We start from the raw sequence: 19,357 nt of genomic DNA, 5'->3' as shown, positions 1-19,357 counted from the left end.
GTGTTGCAGGAATGAAAGATGATGGGGAAAATCAGAGTCTGGAGAAAAACCTGTCCCACCTAATTATTATTACTATTAAGGCCAGTGGGAAGGCCTAGGCAGAGATGGCTACACAAATAGAGAAAGGATATGGAGAGAAGAGGAAGGAAATGGGAATCAGTGGTGAGAGAGAAAGGATATGGGGAGAAGAGGAAGGAAATGGAAATCAGTGGTGAGGGAGAAGACATTTCTGGACAGACAACGATGGCAAAGACGTGTTCAACACAACCCTATCTGGCCTGCTGGAGGTGTTCTATGATGATGATGATGATGATGATGATTAATTTGCTGACAAGACATAGTGTTTACAATGCACTATGTTTTCTGATAGAGACTAGAATAAATTTGTTACTTTTGTTGACTTGTCTTATATTTTCCTTTGACAATATGGAGTGACTGAGGTATAAGCAATGTTAGTAAAGCCATTACTTATGCAGCCAGTCCCTGTTATGAATGGTGTTGCTCATAGAGTTGGTTGGTGCACGCATTTGAGTGGGCATGGCAGACTGATATGTAATAGCAACATCTGGCTCGGTGAGGAAAGCAACAGAAAACTACCTTGATCCTCATTTCCCTAGTACACCTCTTCAGTGATGCTTAGGCTATCTATGACAGCTAATGGCTCAGCTCTTGAGGTTCCAATCAGCCTTTGGGCTGAGTACTCAGTACTGCTACTAAAAGGTTTTCATTCCTCCCCTGAAGGGGCGAGGTGGGACTCTTAGATGGTGACACCGTCTCTCAGGCCGGGAGATTTGTGGTAGTGAAGGAGATGCTCGGAGAAGGTGAGGGGGTTGGAGGCCGTGGCCTATACTAGGAACTGTCCCGGCATTCGCCTTAGTGCTGGAGAATGGAAATCCACGGAAAACCATTCTCAGGACAGCCGGCGGGGGAACCAGCCATGAGGTCCAGCCCTTTCCCGTCTCCCGAATACACAGGCGAAAAGCCACGGTTGAGACGTAGCCACCCCTCCTCTGCTCGGTTGGCCGGTCAGAGTGCAGAACTGTTGGACCACGGACCAGCCGTGGTCACTTGTGGACTGAGCCCCACTCTGCATCCACCAATGAGTACTCAGTAGTAGTAGTAGTAGTAGTAGTAGTAGTAGTAGTAGTAGTAGTAGTAGTAGTAGTAGTAGTAGTAGTAGTAGCAGCACTAGTAGTAGTACTGTGTCACCAGTCCTTCAGTTCTTGAGAAAGCTCATGCTATAAGCATTGAGGCTACGGAAGCAGATATTTTTCATGGAAATGTAATGTTTATCTTCGAGACAGGATAAGAATCAAGGATACAATGGTGCCAGAACACAATGGAATGGAGTACAAAACCTATCTGGAAAGGGGGAATTCAGTCTGAAACCCATTTCCCTTTTACTTGGCTGAAGTTTCTTTGCTTTATAATGTTTTAAACCTCCCACATTATAGTGAAGAACTTCTGTATCTAATCATTACTGACAAGTGTATTTTTACCTACACTGCTTCATAAATCTCTGGAATGTGTGATACTAATTATTACTTCAAACATCCAAGTGTTACAGAATCTTTTATTTTTAATTAATGGAATATTGAAAAACATCTTTATTAATGTATTATTATTCTTTTTTATCTGAAGAAAACCCACTTCGCTGGGTTATTAGTACATCCGGCAGTTTTCTCTATACAGGATGGTCAGAAACAACGTGAACCGAATATATGAGCATTAGAGAATTCATCATACTGATAAAATATTGGAAAAAATAATTTGATATCTCATGCCGTTATCATTTTATCAGCTGGTGAAATTAGCCAATCAGATTGCTTCATGGGCAGATTCAAATGGGCTTTGTGAGGCAGTGTTGTTAAACCTGCATGTGGGTTCGACCATTATTTCCGACCAACCTTTATAAGCAAAATTATTCAAAAATAATTTATTTTATTATCACCACCTATTCAAAACAAACCACGTGCTACATGGTTGAAATCTACATAATACTATATAAATTCTCAGGGACGTGTTTTGCCCCTTTTTAAGGGCATCATCAGCCTGTAGGCAACCTTAAGATCAAATGTCTGAAACATTATCTATCCATACATGGTTTACAATGAGAATTACGTTACTCATTAAAGACCTCTTAAAATTAACATGCTACAATTTTAATATAAAACGATGCCACATTACACACTATGAGTATCAAGAATTGATAGTGTCTTATATACGTGAAAATTAAAAACTTATTAGTGATATTCTTTTTAGATTCTAAAAAAGTCCAAAGCTAAAATGGATCCTCTTCATAATAACTTGCAGACCATTGGGATAGTAACAGTCTTGAGTAAAGAGTATAATCTTCCTTGGGTAAATTTGTCCCAAATGTTCAATGTACCTGATCGTGATCTCAGTGTCAATTAATTATAAACAACAGCTGGATATTTAAGAATAAGTTAGATAAGATTGATCTAAAAAGATCTAAAAAGAACAGCACTAATAAGTTTTTAATCTTCACGTGTATAAGACACTATCAATTCTTGTTACTCATAGTGTGTAATGTGGCATCTTTTTATATTATAATTGTAGCCTATTAATTTTAAGAGGTCTTTAATGCGTAACGTAATTCTCATTGTAAACCATGTATGGATAGATAATGTTTCAGACATTTGACCTTAAGGTTGCCTACAGGCTGATGTTGCCCTTAACAAGGGGCGAAACATGTCCCTGAGAAGTTTATATAGTATTATGTAGATTTCAACCATGTAGCACGTGGTTCGTATTGAATAGGTGGTGATAATAAAATAAATAATTTTTGTGATACTTTTGCTTATAGTCAGTTTCAATATGGATCAATCATGAGATTTGTCTCTTGCAACCTTTATAATACAGAAAACGTGCATGAAAAGCCTACGCCTTTTCTGTTTCTTCCTATATTTTTATTATTTTTGCAGGGTACTTAAATATCTTACACACTAAGTAATTTCATACAAATACATTGTTATACACTACATTTGATGTCTTGCTGTCTGGTGCATGCACAAACAGATTTTCTGCTTATCCAACACACGAGAAACCCATGTGAGAAACAGGAATCTTTCAAATTGTTACCATAATATTGGAACGTTTGACCCTGAGTCTTACTGATAGTCATACTATAAAGCTAATCTCACTGGAAATTGTAAGCGTTTGAAACAAAATGACAAATCATTTGAGATCAATAGAAGGTAAAGAAACAGATTTTCCTTTTTCCTTGCCGGTTGGGATTACTGCCTCAATAATATTGTTAAGGAGCTGTTTCAGTAAGTATCTGCTTCATATTCAAGAATTACAGAAAATACTCACAGATGTACTCAAGCAGCAAACTGTTATGAATCTGAGATCACCATACTCCTGCCAGAAGAATCATACATGGTATATAAAACCAAGGAGTACACATCACAGCCTTCTAGAGTACATTCTCACTCCAATCTTTCCATTAAACTCTCTCTCATTTTAATACATTCATTGATGAAGTCAGCCATTTTCAACCCCCACATCTCTCAAACCACCACAGCTACTGACATTCAACCACTATAGTGCACAAAGAGAGACTCGAGGCTACTACCAAACAAAAAACACCAGTGGTCTGCGGTGAGTAGTTGTGGTTGCAGGGTGAAATATATGGACACACACGTCTATTTTTATATGCAATCCGCCAATTTCAACCCCCATATCTACCACATCACCACAACTACCGACATGCAACCACCATAATGCATGACAGGAGACTCCAGGCTACTTCCATACAAAATCACCAGTAGTCTGCGGTGGGTATTTGTGGCTGCAAGGTGACGTATATGAACACACACGTCTACTTTTAAATACAGTCCATAAATTTCAACTATATTTCCCAAACTACCACAGCTATCGACACAGGACCACTACAGTGCATGATGGGAGACTCCAGGCTACTACCGCACATAAACACCAGTGGTCTGTGGTAGATAGTTGTGACTGCAAGGTCAAATATATGAACACACACATCTATTTTCATATATAGTCGGTCTCTTTCAACCCCCATATCTCCCACACCACCACAGCTACCGACACACAACCACTATAGTGCATGATGGGAGACTTGAAGCCTACTATCACACACAAAAACCAGTGGTCTGCGATGGATGGTTGTGGCTGCAAGATGAAATATACAAACACACACGTCTATTTTTATATATAGTCAGCCAATTTCAACCCCCATATCTACCACCCAACCATAGCTACATACACACAATTACTACAGTGCACGATGAGAGACTCGAGGCTACTACCACACACAAACACCAGTTGTCTGCGGTGAGTATTTGTGGCTCCAAGCTGAAATATACGGACACATGTGTCTATTTTTATATATAGTCAGCCACTTTCAACCCTCACATCTCCCACACCACCACAGCTACTGACACACAATCACCATAGTGTACGATGGAAGACTCAAAGCTACCACCTCAGGCAATTAACAGTGGTCTGAGAAGGCTACAAGGAGAAATATACGAATACACACACTGTAAGAGAGTTAGTAATTATTGCAGTATGGAAAATTGAATACACATTGCAAGAATGCACTGATATTAAACTATGATTCTGCACACGTTTATTGTACTTAATTACAGTTTTCTTAACATGAGACACAATTACACACACATGCCGCCATTTTACTAGTCCTTTTTCACAGAGTTTATACACGTGTATTTTTACTAATAATCAGCCACTTTCAATCCCCATATCTACCACACTACCACAGCTACATACACAAGACCACTATAGTGCATGATGGGAGACTCGAGGCTACTACCACACACAAACACGAGTGGTCTGCGGTAGGTATTTGTGACTCCAAGGTGAAATATACGTGCACATGAGTGTATTTTTATATATAGTCGGCTACTTTCAACCCCCACATGTACCACACCACTACTGCTACCAACACGCAACAACTATAGTGCACGATGGGAGACTTGAAACTACTACCACACACAGAAAAACAAGTGGTCTGCAGTGAATAGTTGTGGCTGCAAGATGAAATATATGAACACACACGTCTAATTTTACGCCCATGATTGTTAAGGCGCAGAAACCTAAATGGTCTAACACCATGGTTAGCCGGTTCGAGTCCCGCTGGTCGAAAAAAAAAATTCACCATCAGAATGTCGGCCGGCAGGGTAGGGGAGGTGATGGTAAACAATTTCTAATCACTAGATTGCGTGCCGAAACCCTGGATTAAATTCCAAACCTCTCCATAGTGCTCATATGTAGTGAGGGCATATGACGCTGTTGATAGTGGTTTGTCCGTCGGATGGGGATGTTAAACCTTAAGCAGACACCCTGGTGCTATTGGACAGGAGTAGGCAATGTGCTGGCACCGGGTTTCATCCTCTCCCCACCATCATATATCACGTGATTCATTTCATATCATTAACTCCTCTGATGGGGTTGACATCAGGAAAGGCATCCGGGGATAAAAACTTGCCACGACAGATTCACTTCACCTCATACCCAACCGCGTAGAGAAATGGGACAAGGGTTGGACAAACAAACAAACACATCTATTTTTATATGTATTTGGCCAATTTCAACCCCCATATCTACCACGCCACAACAGCTACTGACATGCAACCAGCAGAGTGCATGATGGGAAACTGAAGGTTTCTACCACACACAAACACCAGTGGTCTGCGGTGGGTAGTTTTGGCTGCGAGGTGAAATATACGGACACACATGTCTATCTTATCTTGCTGTATATAAAAATGGATGTATCTGTGTGTGTGGGTGTGTGTGTAAATGACACATCTCCTAAACCACTGGAGTAATTTCAACCAAACTTGGTACAATTATGACTTACTATCTGGAGATGAGCACTGTGGGGGTAAACCATCTGTAGTACACTTAGGGGTGGGGGGTCATGGGGGTTATGCATGTATGTTGTATGTTGGGTATTCAGCCCGAAGGCTGGTTTGATCCTCTGCAGCTCTGCCAACAGCTGTCATAAATAGCCTAGGCGTCACTGAAGAGGCGTACTAGGGAAATGAGGAGTGAGGTAGTTTCCCGTTGCTTTCCTCACCAAGCCAGCCGTTGCTATTACATATCAGTCTGCCAAGCCCACTGAAATGCATGCTCCAACTGACCCTATGAGCAATATTTTCACATCATTCATAACAGGAACTGGCTGCATAAGCAATGGTATTACTAGCATCACTCATACCTCTATCACTTTCATATTGTCAAAGCCAAGGATGAGACTGAGACAGGTCAATGTAACAAATTTGATATAGCCCATACCAGAAGACATAGTGCACTGTAAACACTGCATCTTGCCAGCAAAGGCATCATGGGGGTGAGGTACAAAAAAAATCCACAGTTTTGGGGTTGCTGAGATGAATAGTGACACTCCCGAATTTTTTAAAAGTCAATGTTCAGCTCCCTTTAGTGTGGGGGGAGTGGGGAGTGAGATATAAAAATAATCGAAAATAGTGTCAAATCCGCAGTTTTCTGGGTCGCTGAGATGAATATTAACATTTTGGACGTTTTAAAAATCCAAGTGCAGCCCTCTTTGGCATAGGGGGTGAAAAAATAAATTGTCTAAAATGACCGAGATAAGGGACATATGTATGTTCTAGTGTGGCTATCAACCAAAATTATTACAAGTATGACTTACTACCTGAAAAATATACTGTGGGAGTAAGATGCCCCTAGAACCACTAGGGAAAGGGGTGAAATATAATCCATATTAATAAATGGAAGTCAGTTTGGAGTGATCTATATATACTGTACTGTATATATATTTATAAAATAAGGTATAAAAAATGAAAACAGACGTGAATTCAAAAGATACTTCCAAGCATCTTAGAAACATAAAAATTGCTACCAGACAAGCTGAAGAGTTTAAGATCCCTAGAAAAATTGAAAATTCTCAAAATTCTCTAAGGAGGACATGCTGAGAGTTTCAAATTTCCTAAGAACACAGTTTGATATATTTATCCAAAATGATAACCTATAGGTTTCATGGGTTTAAAATTTCCCTGAAAGTCCTAATTTTAACCCTCTCCCCCATATCAAGATGGCAGCATAATCTGACAGACTAACTAGAAAATTGAAATGTGGCAAAATTATAGCTTTTAGCCTGTAACCAATGGAAAATTATGAGATGTTTAAAATTTTTATTTATAGCCCCGAAAAATATTGAAATATGGAGGCAATTTTAATGACGGTGCAGACTTTCATTTCGAGGTATTTGGTGACTAAACGGTAAGTCATATCACAAAACGGATGGCACAATGGTGTGATCAACAACTTTGGTCCTATGATTTTTGTCGTAGCTCTCTCTCTCATACGTTAGATTTGGCTATATTTCTCGACTGTTCGTAAACTGTGTGCTTTTTACACTTATATTTCATAGTTTGACACACTTATTTGAAATATAGAATCATTAAATTTGGCACACGCATTGACACAACCGATGGCCATAAGTGAACCAAATTTCATGATTCTAACCTCCACATAAGTATGCAAAAAATAATATTAATTGTTAAAAATGCACCCAAATTGCACCTATGGAAGTTTCTAATTCAATGTAACCCATAAATATGGGAGGTAGAGAAAATGTCATAGGACCAACCATGTAGAATGTCTTATGGCGCAATCCGTTTGTCGATTTGATGTACCGGTTAGGAGCAGTAAATCTCAAATGAAGGCCTGCATTTAGAAACGTGCCCATGCCTATTTGTCATCTTATCTTATACTATATATAAAAATGTACGCGCGTGTGTGTGTGTGTGCGTGTGTGTGTGTGTGTGTGTGTGTGTAAATGACACATCTCCTCCTAAACCACTGGAGTAATTTCAACCAAACTTGGTACATTTATGGCTTACTATCTGGAGACAAGCACCGTGGGGGTAAGCCATACATAGCACCCTGAGGGGTTGGGGGTCACTGGGCTTCGGTACAAAAATAATCGAACATAGTGCCGAATCCACAGTTTTCAGGGTCGCTGAGATGAATAGTGACACTCCCGATTTTATAAAAGTCAACAGTTCAGCCCCCTTTTGAGTGGGGGCGAAGGGGGATTGACATATAAAAATAATCAAAAATAGTGTCAAATCCATAGTTTTGGGGGTCTCTGAGATAAATAGTAACATTCCTGACTTTTTAAGACTCTCTTTAGCATGGGGGGAGGGGGTGTGAGATATAAAAATAGTGTCGAATATATAGTTTTCTGTGTCGCTGAGATGAATAGTAACATTCCGTATTTTTTAAAAATCCAAGTTCAGCCCTCTCTGGCATAGGGGGTGAGAAAGGAAGAAAAAATAAATTGTCAAAAATGACCGAGATAATGGATGTGTGTATGTTCCAGCGTGGCTATATAAAAATATGATGTATGTGTGGGTGTGTGGCTGAATGACATGCCTCCTCCTAAACCACTGGAGTAATTTCAACCAAACTTGGTACATTTATGGCTTACTATCTGGAGACGAGCACTGTGGTGGTAAACCATCCGTAGCACCCTTAGGGGTGGGGATTAGGTATAAAAATAATCAAAAATAGTGTCGAATCCACAGTTTTCAGGGTTGCTGAGATGAATAGTAACACTCCTGAGTTTTTAAAACTCAAAGTTTAGCCCCCTTTAGCCTGGGGGGAGGGCTATCAACCAAAATTGTTCAAAGTGTGACTTACTACCTGAAAAATATACTGTGGGAGTAAGATGCCCCTAGAACCACTAGGGAAGGAGGTGAAATAAAATTCATATTAATAAATGGAAGTCAGTTTGGAGTGATCTATATATACTGTACTGTATATATATTTATAAATTAAGGTATAAAAATGAAAACAGATGTGAATTAATGAGACACTTCCAGGCATCTTAGAAACTTAAAAACCGGGCGAGTTGGCCGTGCGCGTAGAGGCGCGCGGCTGTGAGCTTGCATCCGGGAGATAGTAGGTTCGAATCCCACTATCGGCAGCCCTGAAGATGGTTTTCCGTGGTTTCCCATTTTCACACCAGGCAAATGCTGGGGCTGTACCTTAATTAAGGCCACGGCCGCTTCCTTCCAACTCCTAGGCCTTTCCTATCCCATCGTCGCCATAAGACCTATCTGTGTCGGTGCGACGTAAAGCACCTAGCAAAAAAAAAAAAAAAAAAAAAAAGAAACTTAAAACTTGGTACCAGAGAAGCTGATGACTTCAGGATCCCTAGAAAAATCTAAAATTCTCAAAATTCTCTGAGGGGAACATGCTGTGAGTTTCAAAATTTTCATAAGAATGCAGTCGGATATATTTATCCAAAATGATAACCGGGCTTAAAATTTCCTGTAAGTCCTAATTTTAACCCCCTTCCCCATATCAAGATGGCGGCATAGTCTGCCAGGCGAGCTAGAAAATTGAAATGTGGCAAAATTACAGCTTTTAGCCTGTAACTGACGGAAAAAATATGAGACGTTTAAATTTTTTACTTTTTACCCCTGAAAAATATCAAAATATGGAGGCAATTTTAATGAGGGTGCAGACCTTCCTTTTGAGGTATTTGGTGGCTAAATGGTAAGTCGTATCACAAAACGGATGGCACAATCTCCGTTCAATTTGGAGTGATCTACAACTTTGGTCCTATGACTTTTTTGTCATATCTCTATCCCTTATACATTAAATAGAGCCATTTCTGGATTGTACCTATATTTTGCACTTTGTAGACATATAATTGATGGTTTGAATCACTCACAGGAAAGATAGGATAATCAAATTCTACATGAATATTGGCCCACCCAGTAGCCATATGTGACCCAAATTATATGTGTTTGTTGTTGTTGTTGTTGTTGTTGTTGTTGCTCTACATCGCTCCCACACAGATAGGTCTTATGGTGATGATGGGAAAGGAAAGGCCTAGGAATGGGAAGAATTAGCCATGGCCTTTATTAAAGTGCTCCAGCATTTGCCTGGTGTGAAAATGGGAAACCACGGAAAACCATCTTCCGGGCTGCCAACAGTGGGATTCTAACCCACTGTCTCCTGGATGCAAGCTCAGAGCTGCACGCTCCTAACCACACTGCCAACTCGTCCAGTAATTCTATTTCGAAGCTGTCACATTGGTATCTGAAAAGTAATTCACTGTCCAAAAACCTTACACAAATTTCACCCTATTCAACATTTCTAATACAATCTTATCTTTGAATAGATGATATACAAGAAAATATCATAGGACTAGCCATTTAGGTCGCTAAATGAGGCCAGAGGCGTCTTATCGTACAATCCGTTTTTCAATATGATTCACCGTTTAGCAGCAGATATTCTGTAAATGAAAGTGAACATGCATATACTTATATACGTCGATCGATATTTATTCACTGAAGTCGATTTATAGTGATCTAGAAAGAGTGTATCTGCCATTGTAATTAATACTTTACAAATCGATAGTAACTGTCAGCAGGAGGGTGTCTGTTATTGTAATCAGTACTCGCCACATCAACTTTGTCTGGCAGTAGGAATGGGATCCTCCTCCAACTACTGTGCACCATTGTAATGAATAATTCCCTTCTCGATTTGACTAGCAGAAGCTAAGGGAACGTGCAATTATTTTCAAAACTCCTTTACCCGATTCTGTTTGTCAGTAGGCAAGGGTACCCCCCATTATAAACAAATTTACCCATCTAAAATGTGACTGACATTACACATAGTGTCCTGCTGTTATAATGGAAACTCACCAACTAGGTGTTACTGGCAGTAAACTGACTGGCATTAGAAAAATGGGTCTGTCATTATAATGATAACAACACAACCCAATTTTGACTGGCAGTGGGGATGGTGCCTGCTATTAAAAATAAAAGTTCATCAACTGTAATCTGTGTGAAAGTAGGAAATAGGGCCTGCCATTGTAATGAAAACTCCCCAAATCAATTGTGGCCGCACAGCAGGCAATGAGGCCTGCCGTTAAATGAAAATTCTCAACTCCTTTGTGCAGTAGACAAGTGGATGTGCCGTTATCATTACAACTCTGCAACTCGCACTTTACATTGGAAACAACGTCTATGGACCTCCCTATGCTGTTTCTCAGATAACGCCAAGAGATGTGCAATTAAAATATCTTATTCACTTCATGAACAGTAATTTACTTCGATCTCCATATACAATGTAGAATACTGTAGCGAAGCACAGGTACATTTGCTAGTTTATATATATCATCACCATCAGCCAATTCTATCATTACATGATGTGTCTTCTTTAAGTTGTGAACTCAGGTAAGTCTTTATCAGAACTCTCCAGGTGGAACAGTCTCGAGCAGTTCTCTGCCAGGTAGCACCAGCTATTCTTTAGATGCCTTTGTCCCATCTGTCTGGTGGTACTCCTCCAGGCCTTTGATGATCTCTTGGACTCCATTCTAATACTAGCTTTGCCCATCTGTCATCTTCCCTTCAAACAATATGTCCAGCCCATTGCCATTTCAAGGTGGCTATTCTCTCAAGAATGTCATTAACTTTAGTGACTGATCTGATGTCATCTGCTCTCTTCTTATCTTTCCTTGTAAAATCCAGCATTGACCTTTCCATGCCTCTCTGCACTATCCTAAGGTTTCCCTTTTGTAAATTCATTCAGCATCCAGGTCTCACAACCATAAGTCAGCACAGGTAGAATGTACTGATCATAAACTATTTTCTTCAGATTTGCTGGCATACTTGATCTGAAGGCTGTTGAGTTTCTTCCATACGCCTGCCATCCTAGCTTAATGCATCAAAATATTTCTGGTCTTATATCACCTTTCATACTCATCAACTGGCCCAGATAGATATATTCACTGACCTTCTCTAACAGCGTACTGTTGATGTTCACATTTCCTGCTGTGACCCATTTGTTGGACATGACTTTTGTTTTGAAAAGTTTCATCTTCAAGCCGACTGACTCACATTCCATGGCAAGATCAGTAACTAATATCTGGGGTTCTTCATTGTCATTTGCCAGTAATGCAATGTCATCAGCAAATATCAAGTTGTTAAGCCTTCTGCATTGATCCTTATACCCTTTCCTTCTCAATTTAACTTCAACATTGCCATCTCCAAAACAGCTGAGAACAGCTTTGGAGAGATTGGATCACTTTGTTTAACACCTCTTCTGACAGGAAATTCTGAAATTGCTTCACCGACATTAAGAAAGGCTGAAGAGGTCTTGTATATGTTATGGAGAACTCTGATATAAACCACTTCAATGGTCTGCTCATCTAAGGCTTGTGAGATAGCTGAATGGTTGATCTATCAAATGCCTTTTCAAAATCGACAAATGCTATGCACAGAGGCAGCTGGCATTCATTTGCTCAATCACCCCACGCAGAACCAGAATGTGGTCCATTGTGCTTAAGCTGCTGCGGAATCCTGATTGTTCAATCAACTGTGCTGAGTCAAGGGTAGAGCTGATTCTGTATAACAAGATCTTCATAAAATGCTTGTACTGTACAAAACAGAGAGCAAGCTTATAGGGTGATAGTTTTGGATATTGTGAATACTTCCTTTTTTATGCAGCAATACTATCTTTGCTTTATTCCATGATGCTGGGATTGAAGCATTGTGTAAACAAGAAGTTTTACTGTCTACTGTTTCATCACCTGTAAGCTTCAGAATATCAACAGAGAGATCATCATTACCTACAACAGTTCCTTTCTTCATGTTGTCTATAGCACATCTGACTTCTGAAGGAAGTATAACTGGAACTTTAGTTACACTTTTTAGGTCAGGTGCTATTGAAATTTCCTTTGTTTTACTATACAGATTGCTATAAAAGTCTCTAATAAAATTCAAAATCTCCTCCTTTTCAGTAATTCACTATTGACTCCATCAATTGCTATTATCTGTTTTTTACCAATTGTGAGCTTACATTTAGCTGCCTTTAAACTTCTCTTGTTCTCTACACTTGTTCTTAAGGTTTCTTCATTGAACTTCTGTGTATCAGCTTTCATTTCTCTTCTTAAGGTCTTACATAACACAGAATATTTTATTGTGTCCCGATCAGTTCAAATTTTCATTTCTCTGCTCCTCTGTAGCAGCTCTTTGGTTTTGTCACTGAATTGATTTGGTTGGTTGTTATTCTTACATAAGCCACCTACTTCTTGTGCACTTACAACTAACATTTCTGCTGCATCGTCTTCCTTTGTTACCTGAAACTTTCTTTGAATGACTTTTTGGAATTCATCTTTGTTTTTCTTCTAAATTTTTGAGACTGATTACATTTCTCTTCTTTTTTAAGAGTTTTTTCTTTCATCTCTTGCATTGATTTCAATTCTTCTTGCTTGCTCTTACAAGTCACTGATAACTGTCAGTATTGAATTTGTTTAAAACTGAGACGTCTTTGACAATATGAGGCATATTCGACAGAATAAAGTCTATCTCGTTTTTAACACTGAAGTTGTGGCTTCTCCATGTCCATTTTCGGTTAGGATGCTTTTAGAAGAATGTGTTCATCATTGGCATGTTGGTATATTCTTCAAATTGGACTAGTCTCCTTCCTTGGTCATTCCTGTCATCAATCTCATAGTTGCCCACCACTGAGTCGCCAAGTTTACAGGTTACAAGTAACAAAGTTTAAAAGTGCCGACTTTTGTATTTTTTTCAGAGATTTTTTCAAGACTCTCATAAAAAGACTCAACTTCTTCATCTGAATGGCTTGAAGTGGGAGCATAAACTTGTACAATCTGCACTTTGTACCTTTTCGACACATTCAGAACAATACCAATATAAATGGTCCGTTATTGGACATTATATTCTGCTGGATACTCCTTCTAATACCGATATCTTGTCAGTGATGTTCCTGTTTACTAAAAATCCAACTCTGTTCAGTTTTCCTTCTGGCTCGTGACAGAAATAAAACAAATTTCCAGATTTTAAGATGAGACAGTCTTCTCCTTTCTGACGTATTTCACTTAGACCAACAATACTCCAGTTGATCTTCCCAAGTTCGTCTTCAATCTCTTCTAGTCTGTCATAACCTAGCAATGAGCAACAGTTATAGGTACAGACATTGAATATTTGAGGTTTCTTTGTAATAGATCTTTGTTTCTGAGACATCAAAGATACTCCTACCTGGAGATCTGATTGTGGGAATATTTTACCCCTGGAGAATTTACTAACCTTAATGTCATTCATCATTTGACTTAAAGGGTGTGAGCTTAATCACCATGCCTGCTTCAATGATGGATTGGTGATCCTCCCACACTGATGGCTCACCGACCCAGTTTCCCGTTGGGGTTGGGTACCCAAACCTTCCACTGGATTGCTCAGCTTAACAGGAGCACCTCTTGTAGGTTATGTGCTTGGAGATGAAGTGAGAGAGGCTAATGGACTCGAACTTGCTGAGTCCTTATGTTATTGTTGCTAGATGGATTGCAAAGATGCATCTCACTCCCATCTGCCAGAGTCAAAAAGACTATATATATATATATATATATATAAAATTATCATTATTATTATCATCCTCCCCTGCGAACCATGTGACCTTGCCACAGTGGGGAGGTTTGCATGTCCCAATGAAGCAGATAGCCGAGCTCCAGGTGCAACCATATCAGATGGGTATCTGTCGAGAGACCAGACTAACGAATGGTTCATCGAAAAGAGGGTTGCAACCTTTCGGAAGTTACAAGGGCGGCAGTCTAGATGATTGACTGATATAGCCTTGTAATAATACTCAACATGGCTTAGCTGTGTTGATACTGCTGCATGACTGAAAGCAATGAGAAACTTTTTTTTCTTTTTTTTTTGCTAATTGCTTTACGTTGCACCAACACAGATAGGTCTTACCGTGACGATGGGACAGGAAAGACCTAGGAATGGGAAGGAAGTGGCCATGGCCTTATTTAAGGTACAGCCCCAGCATTTTCCTGGTGTGAAAATGGGAAACCATGGAAAACCATCTTCAGGGCTGCCGACAGTGGGGTTTGAACCCACTATCTCCCGGATGCGAGCTCACAGCTGCACGCTCCTAACTGCACGGCTAACTCGCCTGGTAATGGGAAACTACAGCCGTAACTAACTTCCGAGAACATGCAGCTCTCTCTGTATGAATGATGTACTGATAATGGCTTCATCCCAGGTAAAATATTCCGGAGTTAAAATAGTCCGCCATTTGGATCTCCAGGTGGGGTCTACACAAGAGAGGGCAATCATCAGGAAGATAGATACTAACATTTTGCAAGATGGAGAGTGGAATGTTAGAAGTTTGAATCGTTGTGGTAGGTTAGAGAATCTGAAAAGGGAGAGCTGGATAGACTAAAGTTAGATGTAGTTGGTATAAGTGAAGTACGTTGGCAGGAAGAGCAGGATATTTGGTCAGGCGACTACAGAATTATCAACATAAAATCACACAGGGGAAATGCAGGAGTTGGTTTAATAATGAATAAGAAAATAGGGGAGCGGTAAGCTACTATGACCAGCATAGTGAAAGGATTTTTGTTGTCAAGATAGACACCAAACCAATGCCCACTAAAATAGTGCAGGACTATATGCCTACTAGTTCAGCAGATGATGAAGAAATCGAAAGAATATGTGAAGAGGTAGAAGATTTAATACAATATGTAAAAGGTGACGATAATGTAATTGTGATGGGATATTGGAATGCAGTGGTAGGCCAAGGAAGAGAAGATAATGCAGTAGGAGAATTCGGATTGGGACAAAGGGACAAAAGAGGAAGTCAGCTGGTTGAATTCTGCACCAATCACAATTTATTCCTTGCTAATACTTGGTTCAAACACCAAAAACAATGGCTGTACACATGGATGAGACCTGGAGACACTGGAAGGTATCAAATAGACTTCATTATGACTAGGCAGAGATTCAGAAACCAGGTGTTGGATTGCAAAACTTTCCCAGCAGCAGACATGGACTCTGATCACAACTTGTTGGTCATAAAATGCCATCTGAAGTTGAAGAATTTGAAGAAAGGAAGGAATCCAGTGAGATGGGAACTAGATAAGTTGAAAGAAAAGAGTGTGAAGGATTGTTTCAAGGAACATGTTGCACAAGGACTAACTGGAAAGGCTGAAGGAAACACAGTAGAAGAAGAATGGACAGTCATGAAGAATGAGGTTGGTAGGGCTGCCGAAGAGATGTTAGGAAGAAAGGAAAGATCAATAAAAAATCAATGGATAACTCAAGACACCAGACTTGATCAATGAACAATGAAAACACAAGAATGCAAAAATGAAGAAGGCAGAAAAGAATACAGGTGATTAAAGAATGAAGTGGATAGGAAGTGCAGGGCAGCTAAGGAAGAATGGCTGAAGGAGAATTGCAAGGATGTTGAAAGTTGTATGGTCCTACTGTAGGAAAGGTAGATGCTGCATACAGGGAAATCAAGTAAACCTTTGAGGATAGGAAAACTAGGTATATGAATATTAATAGCACAGATGGAAAACCACTTCTAGGGAAAGAAGACAAGGCAGAAAGATGGTAGGAACATATCCAACAGTTGTATCAAGGTAAGGACATAGATGATATGGTTCTGGAACAAGAAGAGGCTGTTGATGCTGATGAAATGGGTGACCCAATTTTGAGGTCAGAATTCGACAGAGCTTTGAGAGACTTAAATAAGAACAAAGCACTTGGAATTGATGACATTCCCTCTGAATTACTGACTGCTTTAGGAGAAACTAGCATGGCGAGGTTATTCCATTTAGTGTGCAAGATATATGAGACAGGAGAAGTACCATCCAATTTTCGGCAGAATGTTGTTATACCTATTTCCAAGAAAACCAGTGCTGACCCCACTGTCGGCAGCTCTGAAAATGGTTTTCCGTGGTTTCCCATTTTCACACCAGGCAAATGCTGCGGCTGTACCTTAATCAAGGCCATGGCCGCTTCCTTCCCACTCCTAGCCCTTCCCTGTCCCATCGTCGCCATAAGACCTATCTGTGTCGGTGCGACGTAAAGCAAAAAAAAAAAAAAAAGATTCCTCCTTACGCTTGAAGCTGTTAGTGTGCTTCAGGATTTCAAGGGCTTCCCTCTGTAGCCAGGCGTGATAAGACACAGTAGTTGACAGTACTTCGGTGTCGCTGTGCTGTATGTCATGGCCTGCTAGCAGTGAGTGTTCAGCGACTGACAGACAGGTAGATCAAGTTAGTAATTTTATAAATGACTGCATTTACAGAGTACTCTCTGTCTTTGTAGCATTCTACAAATGTTGTAGGAAGAAATTTAAAATGATGAGATTGCTTGCTTTTAGCAAACATTTTATGTCAGCTGATGAGGCAAATTACACAAATCTTCAAGTGGGAAGTGTAAGATAAGAAGGACAAGAAGAAAAGTGGATAAATAAAGGAAAATGGAATATAAAAAGACAGATGTGAATAGTTTGTAAAAGACAAGGAACACAGAAAAACCACAGAAGAAGAAAAGGATGATAATGATGATGATGATCTATGTAATATGGTTCAGAGGATGGTGGACTTGTTAGTATCAAAGTATATGGTATATAAGAACTGCTGCTTACCTCTACATTCACTGGACAAAATAAACTAACTCAACCTTAGAAAATGCCCCTACAATTCTGCTTCACTACTAAATGGCAGTACAATCAGAAACTCAAAATTGTACTCAGACCACCTAAATGGCACCATTTCAGAAGGTATGCAATTTGATAAGTGAGGCTATTTTTACTACTGTGTTAGTATGGTTTGTTAGGTGTAAGGAGAAATGGGGGCCAAGGGATTCTAGTAAAATCCTGTCATATTTCCAATTTACCCAGCATAAATTTTGCATGCAGTCACTAATGTCTTATCATGTGATGCAGTGGTAAAAAGCCAATGTTGAAATCACTGAGTCATACAGGGGCCATTTACGATAATCATGAATAGCATGCAAATTACCTTGTATATAGAAATACAGAATTACCTTGAAAATTAACCTAAATACTATTGTAAAAGTAGAAGGCAAATATCTCCAGATCTCTGTCATTACAGCTCCAGGATGTAAACTGTTGACTGTAATACCTGTAAATAATAATTGAGAAAAAATTTAAATATAAATCTAAACTATTATAGTAGGATAAAATCATTCTGATATTCAGCTAAGCCAGGTTGTAAATTGATTTTCAAAGACATGAATTATGTTACTAAAAATTTAAAGAGCCCTAATATTATTTCTAAGATAATTATGTTTAATCTAGGTAATATGTGCCCAATTCCTTGGCTGAATGTTCATTGTACAGGCCTTTGGTTCAGAGGACCCCAGATTTGATTTCCGGCCAAGCCAAGGCTTTTGTGGTTTATTCCTCTGGCTCAAGAACTGGGTATTTGTGTTCATCTACACACAATACACCACACTACCAATCAACCAAAAAGAACATCCAATAGAGAATACATCCCACCACATAGGATTGGTGTCAGCAAGTCAGTCAATTAGTCATTCACTCTAGAACCAGCAAGAAGTCATGACTGAAGCTGGTACTGTTTCTGCGGTGGCCATGGTAAACATATTCTTGATGGTCTTCTTCCAATCAATCTATTTTGGGTTGCTTTCTTCAGTTGTTCCATTGTTAACCTCATACATTTGGCCTCTACTTCAACTTGACTGAACCACTTTTGCTTTGGAGCACTGCATACAATTTTCTAACCAGGAGGACAACAGTGTTCCAATAGTTGTTTTGGAAGATGGGTTTCCTCTATCCTGCAGATACGTCCAAATGGTGACTCTCTAATTTTATCCTTGATGACTGGTTGATTAGAACATGTCTGATTAATTCTTCTGGCTTGGAGACTGGGTATTTGTGTTTGTTCCAACACTCTCCTCTTCATATTCAGACAACACGCTACACTACCAACCACCACAGAATCACACAATAGTGATTACATCCCTCCATATAGGGTTGGCATTAGGAAGGACATCATACTGTAAAACAAGACCAAACCCACTTGTGCAACATGTGGAAAAAGCAGTGGAAGAAGAAGAATGCTAAAATTTTGTTTTGTCTACAGCATCCATGCCTGTTGATATAACAAATCAGAACAACTGTCTGTGCGACCTACTGGATTTTTTTTTTACAGTTTCATTGAGTTAGAGCTTGCTAGATAGTACCACAAGTCAGTACAAAAAAATGTTTCAAGGTATGCTATGCTTAAGAAAGAGTCGTGCAGAGTGGCACGCCATGTAGTACTCCCAGCCCACTCGCTTTGGCAGCTCACCATGCCCAATGCCTTTACTCTCCTAGTGTGACACTTCTCAGCCCACTGCATTCACTGCATTCAGTGCGGGCTGACATAAGCTTCATTGTTCTCATTTTACACTGCGTGCTCCATCAAAGCACATTTTTGTGGATCGCTCTCTGTGTCTATCACCTTATACTCACTGGTGCATTTGCTTAGCAGCATATT

At 39.6% G+C, this 19,357-nt stretch overlaps 1 protein-coding gene across 3 annotated transcripts in view; it reads right to left on the bottom strand.

The window, feature by feature from the left end:
* LOC136867263 (retinol dehydrogenase 11) overlaps positions 1–19,357 on the bottom strand; it is a 178,830-nt gene that overhangs the window by 45,310 nt on the left and 114,163 nt on the right. Inside the window, exon 5 of one of the 3 annotated variants that reach the window (XM_067144408.2) lies at positions 17,880–17,977. The exons of the other annotated variants lie outside the window; for them this stretch is intronic. Within the exon in view, the coding sequence (XP_067000509.2) occupies positions 17,880–17,977 (98 nt within the window). The remainder of the gene's footprint in view (positions 1–17,879; positions 17,978–19,357) is intronic. 3 annotated transcript variants of the gene reach the window in all.

This window comes from Anabrus simplex, chromosome 3 (genome assembly GCF_040414725.1).
Source record: "Anabrus simplex isolate iqAnaSimp1 chromosome 3, ASM4041472v1, whole genome shotgun sequence".
Classification (NCBI taxonomy): domain Eukaryota; kingdom Metazoa; phylum Arthropoda; class Insecta; order Orthoptera; family Tettigoniidae; genus Anabrus; species Anabrus simplex.
This window is presented reverse-complemented; position numbering and strand designations above follow the sequence as displayed.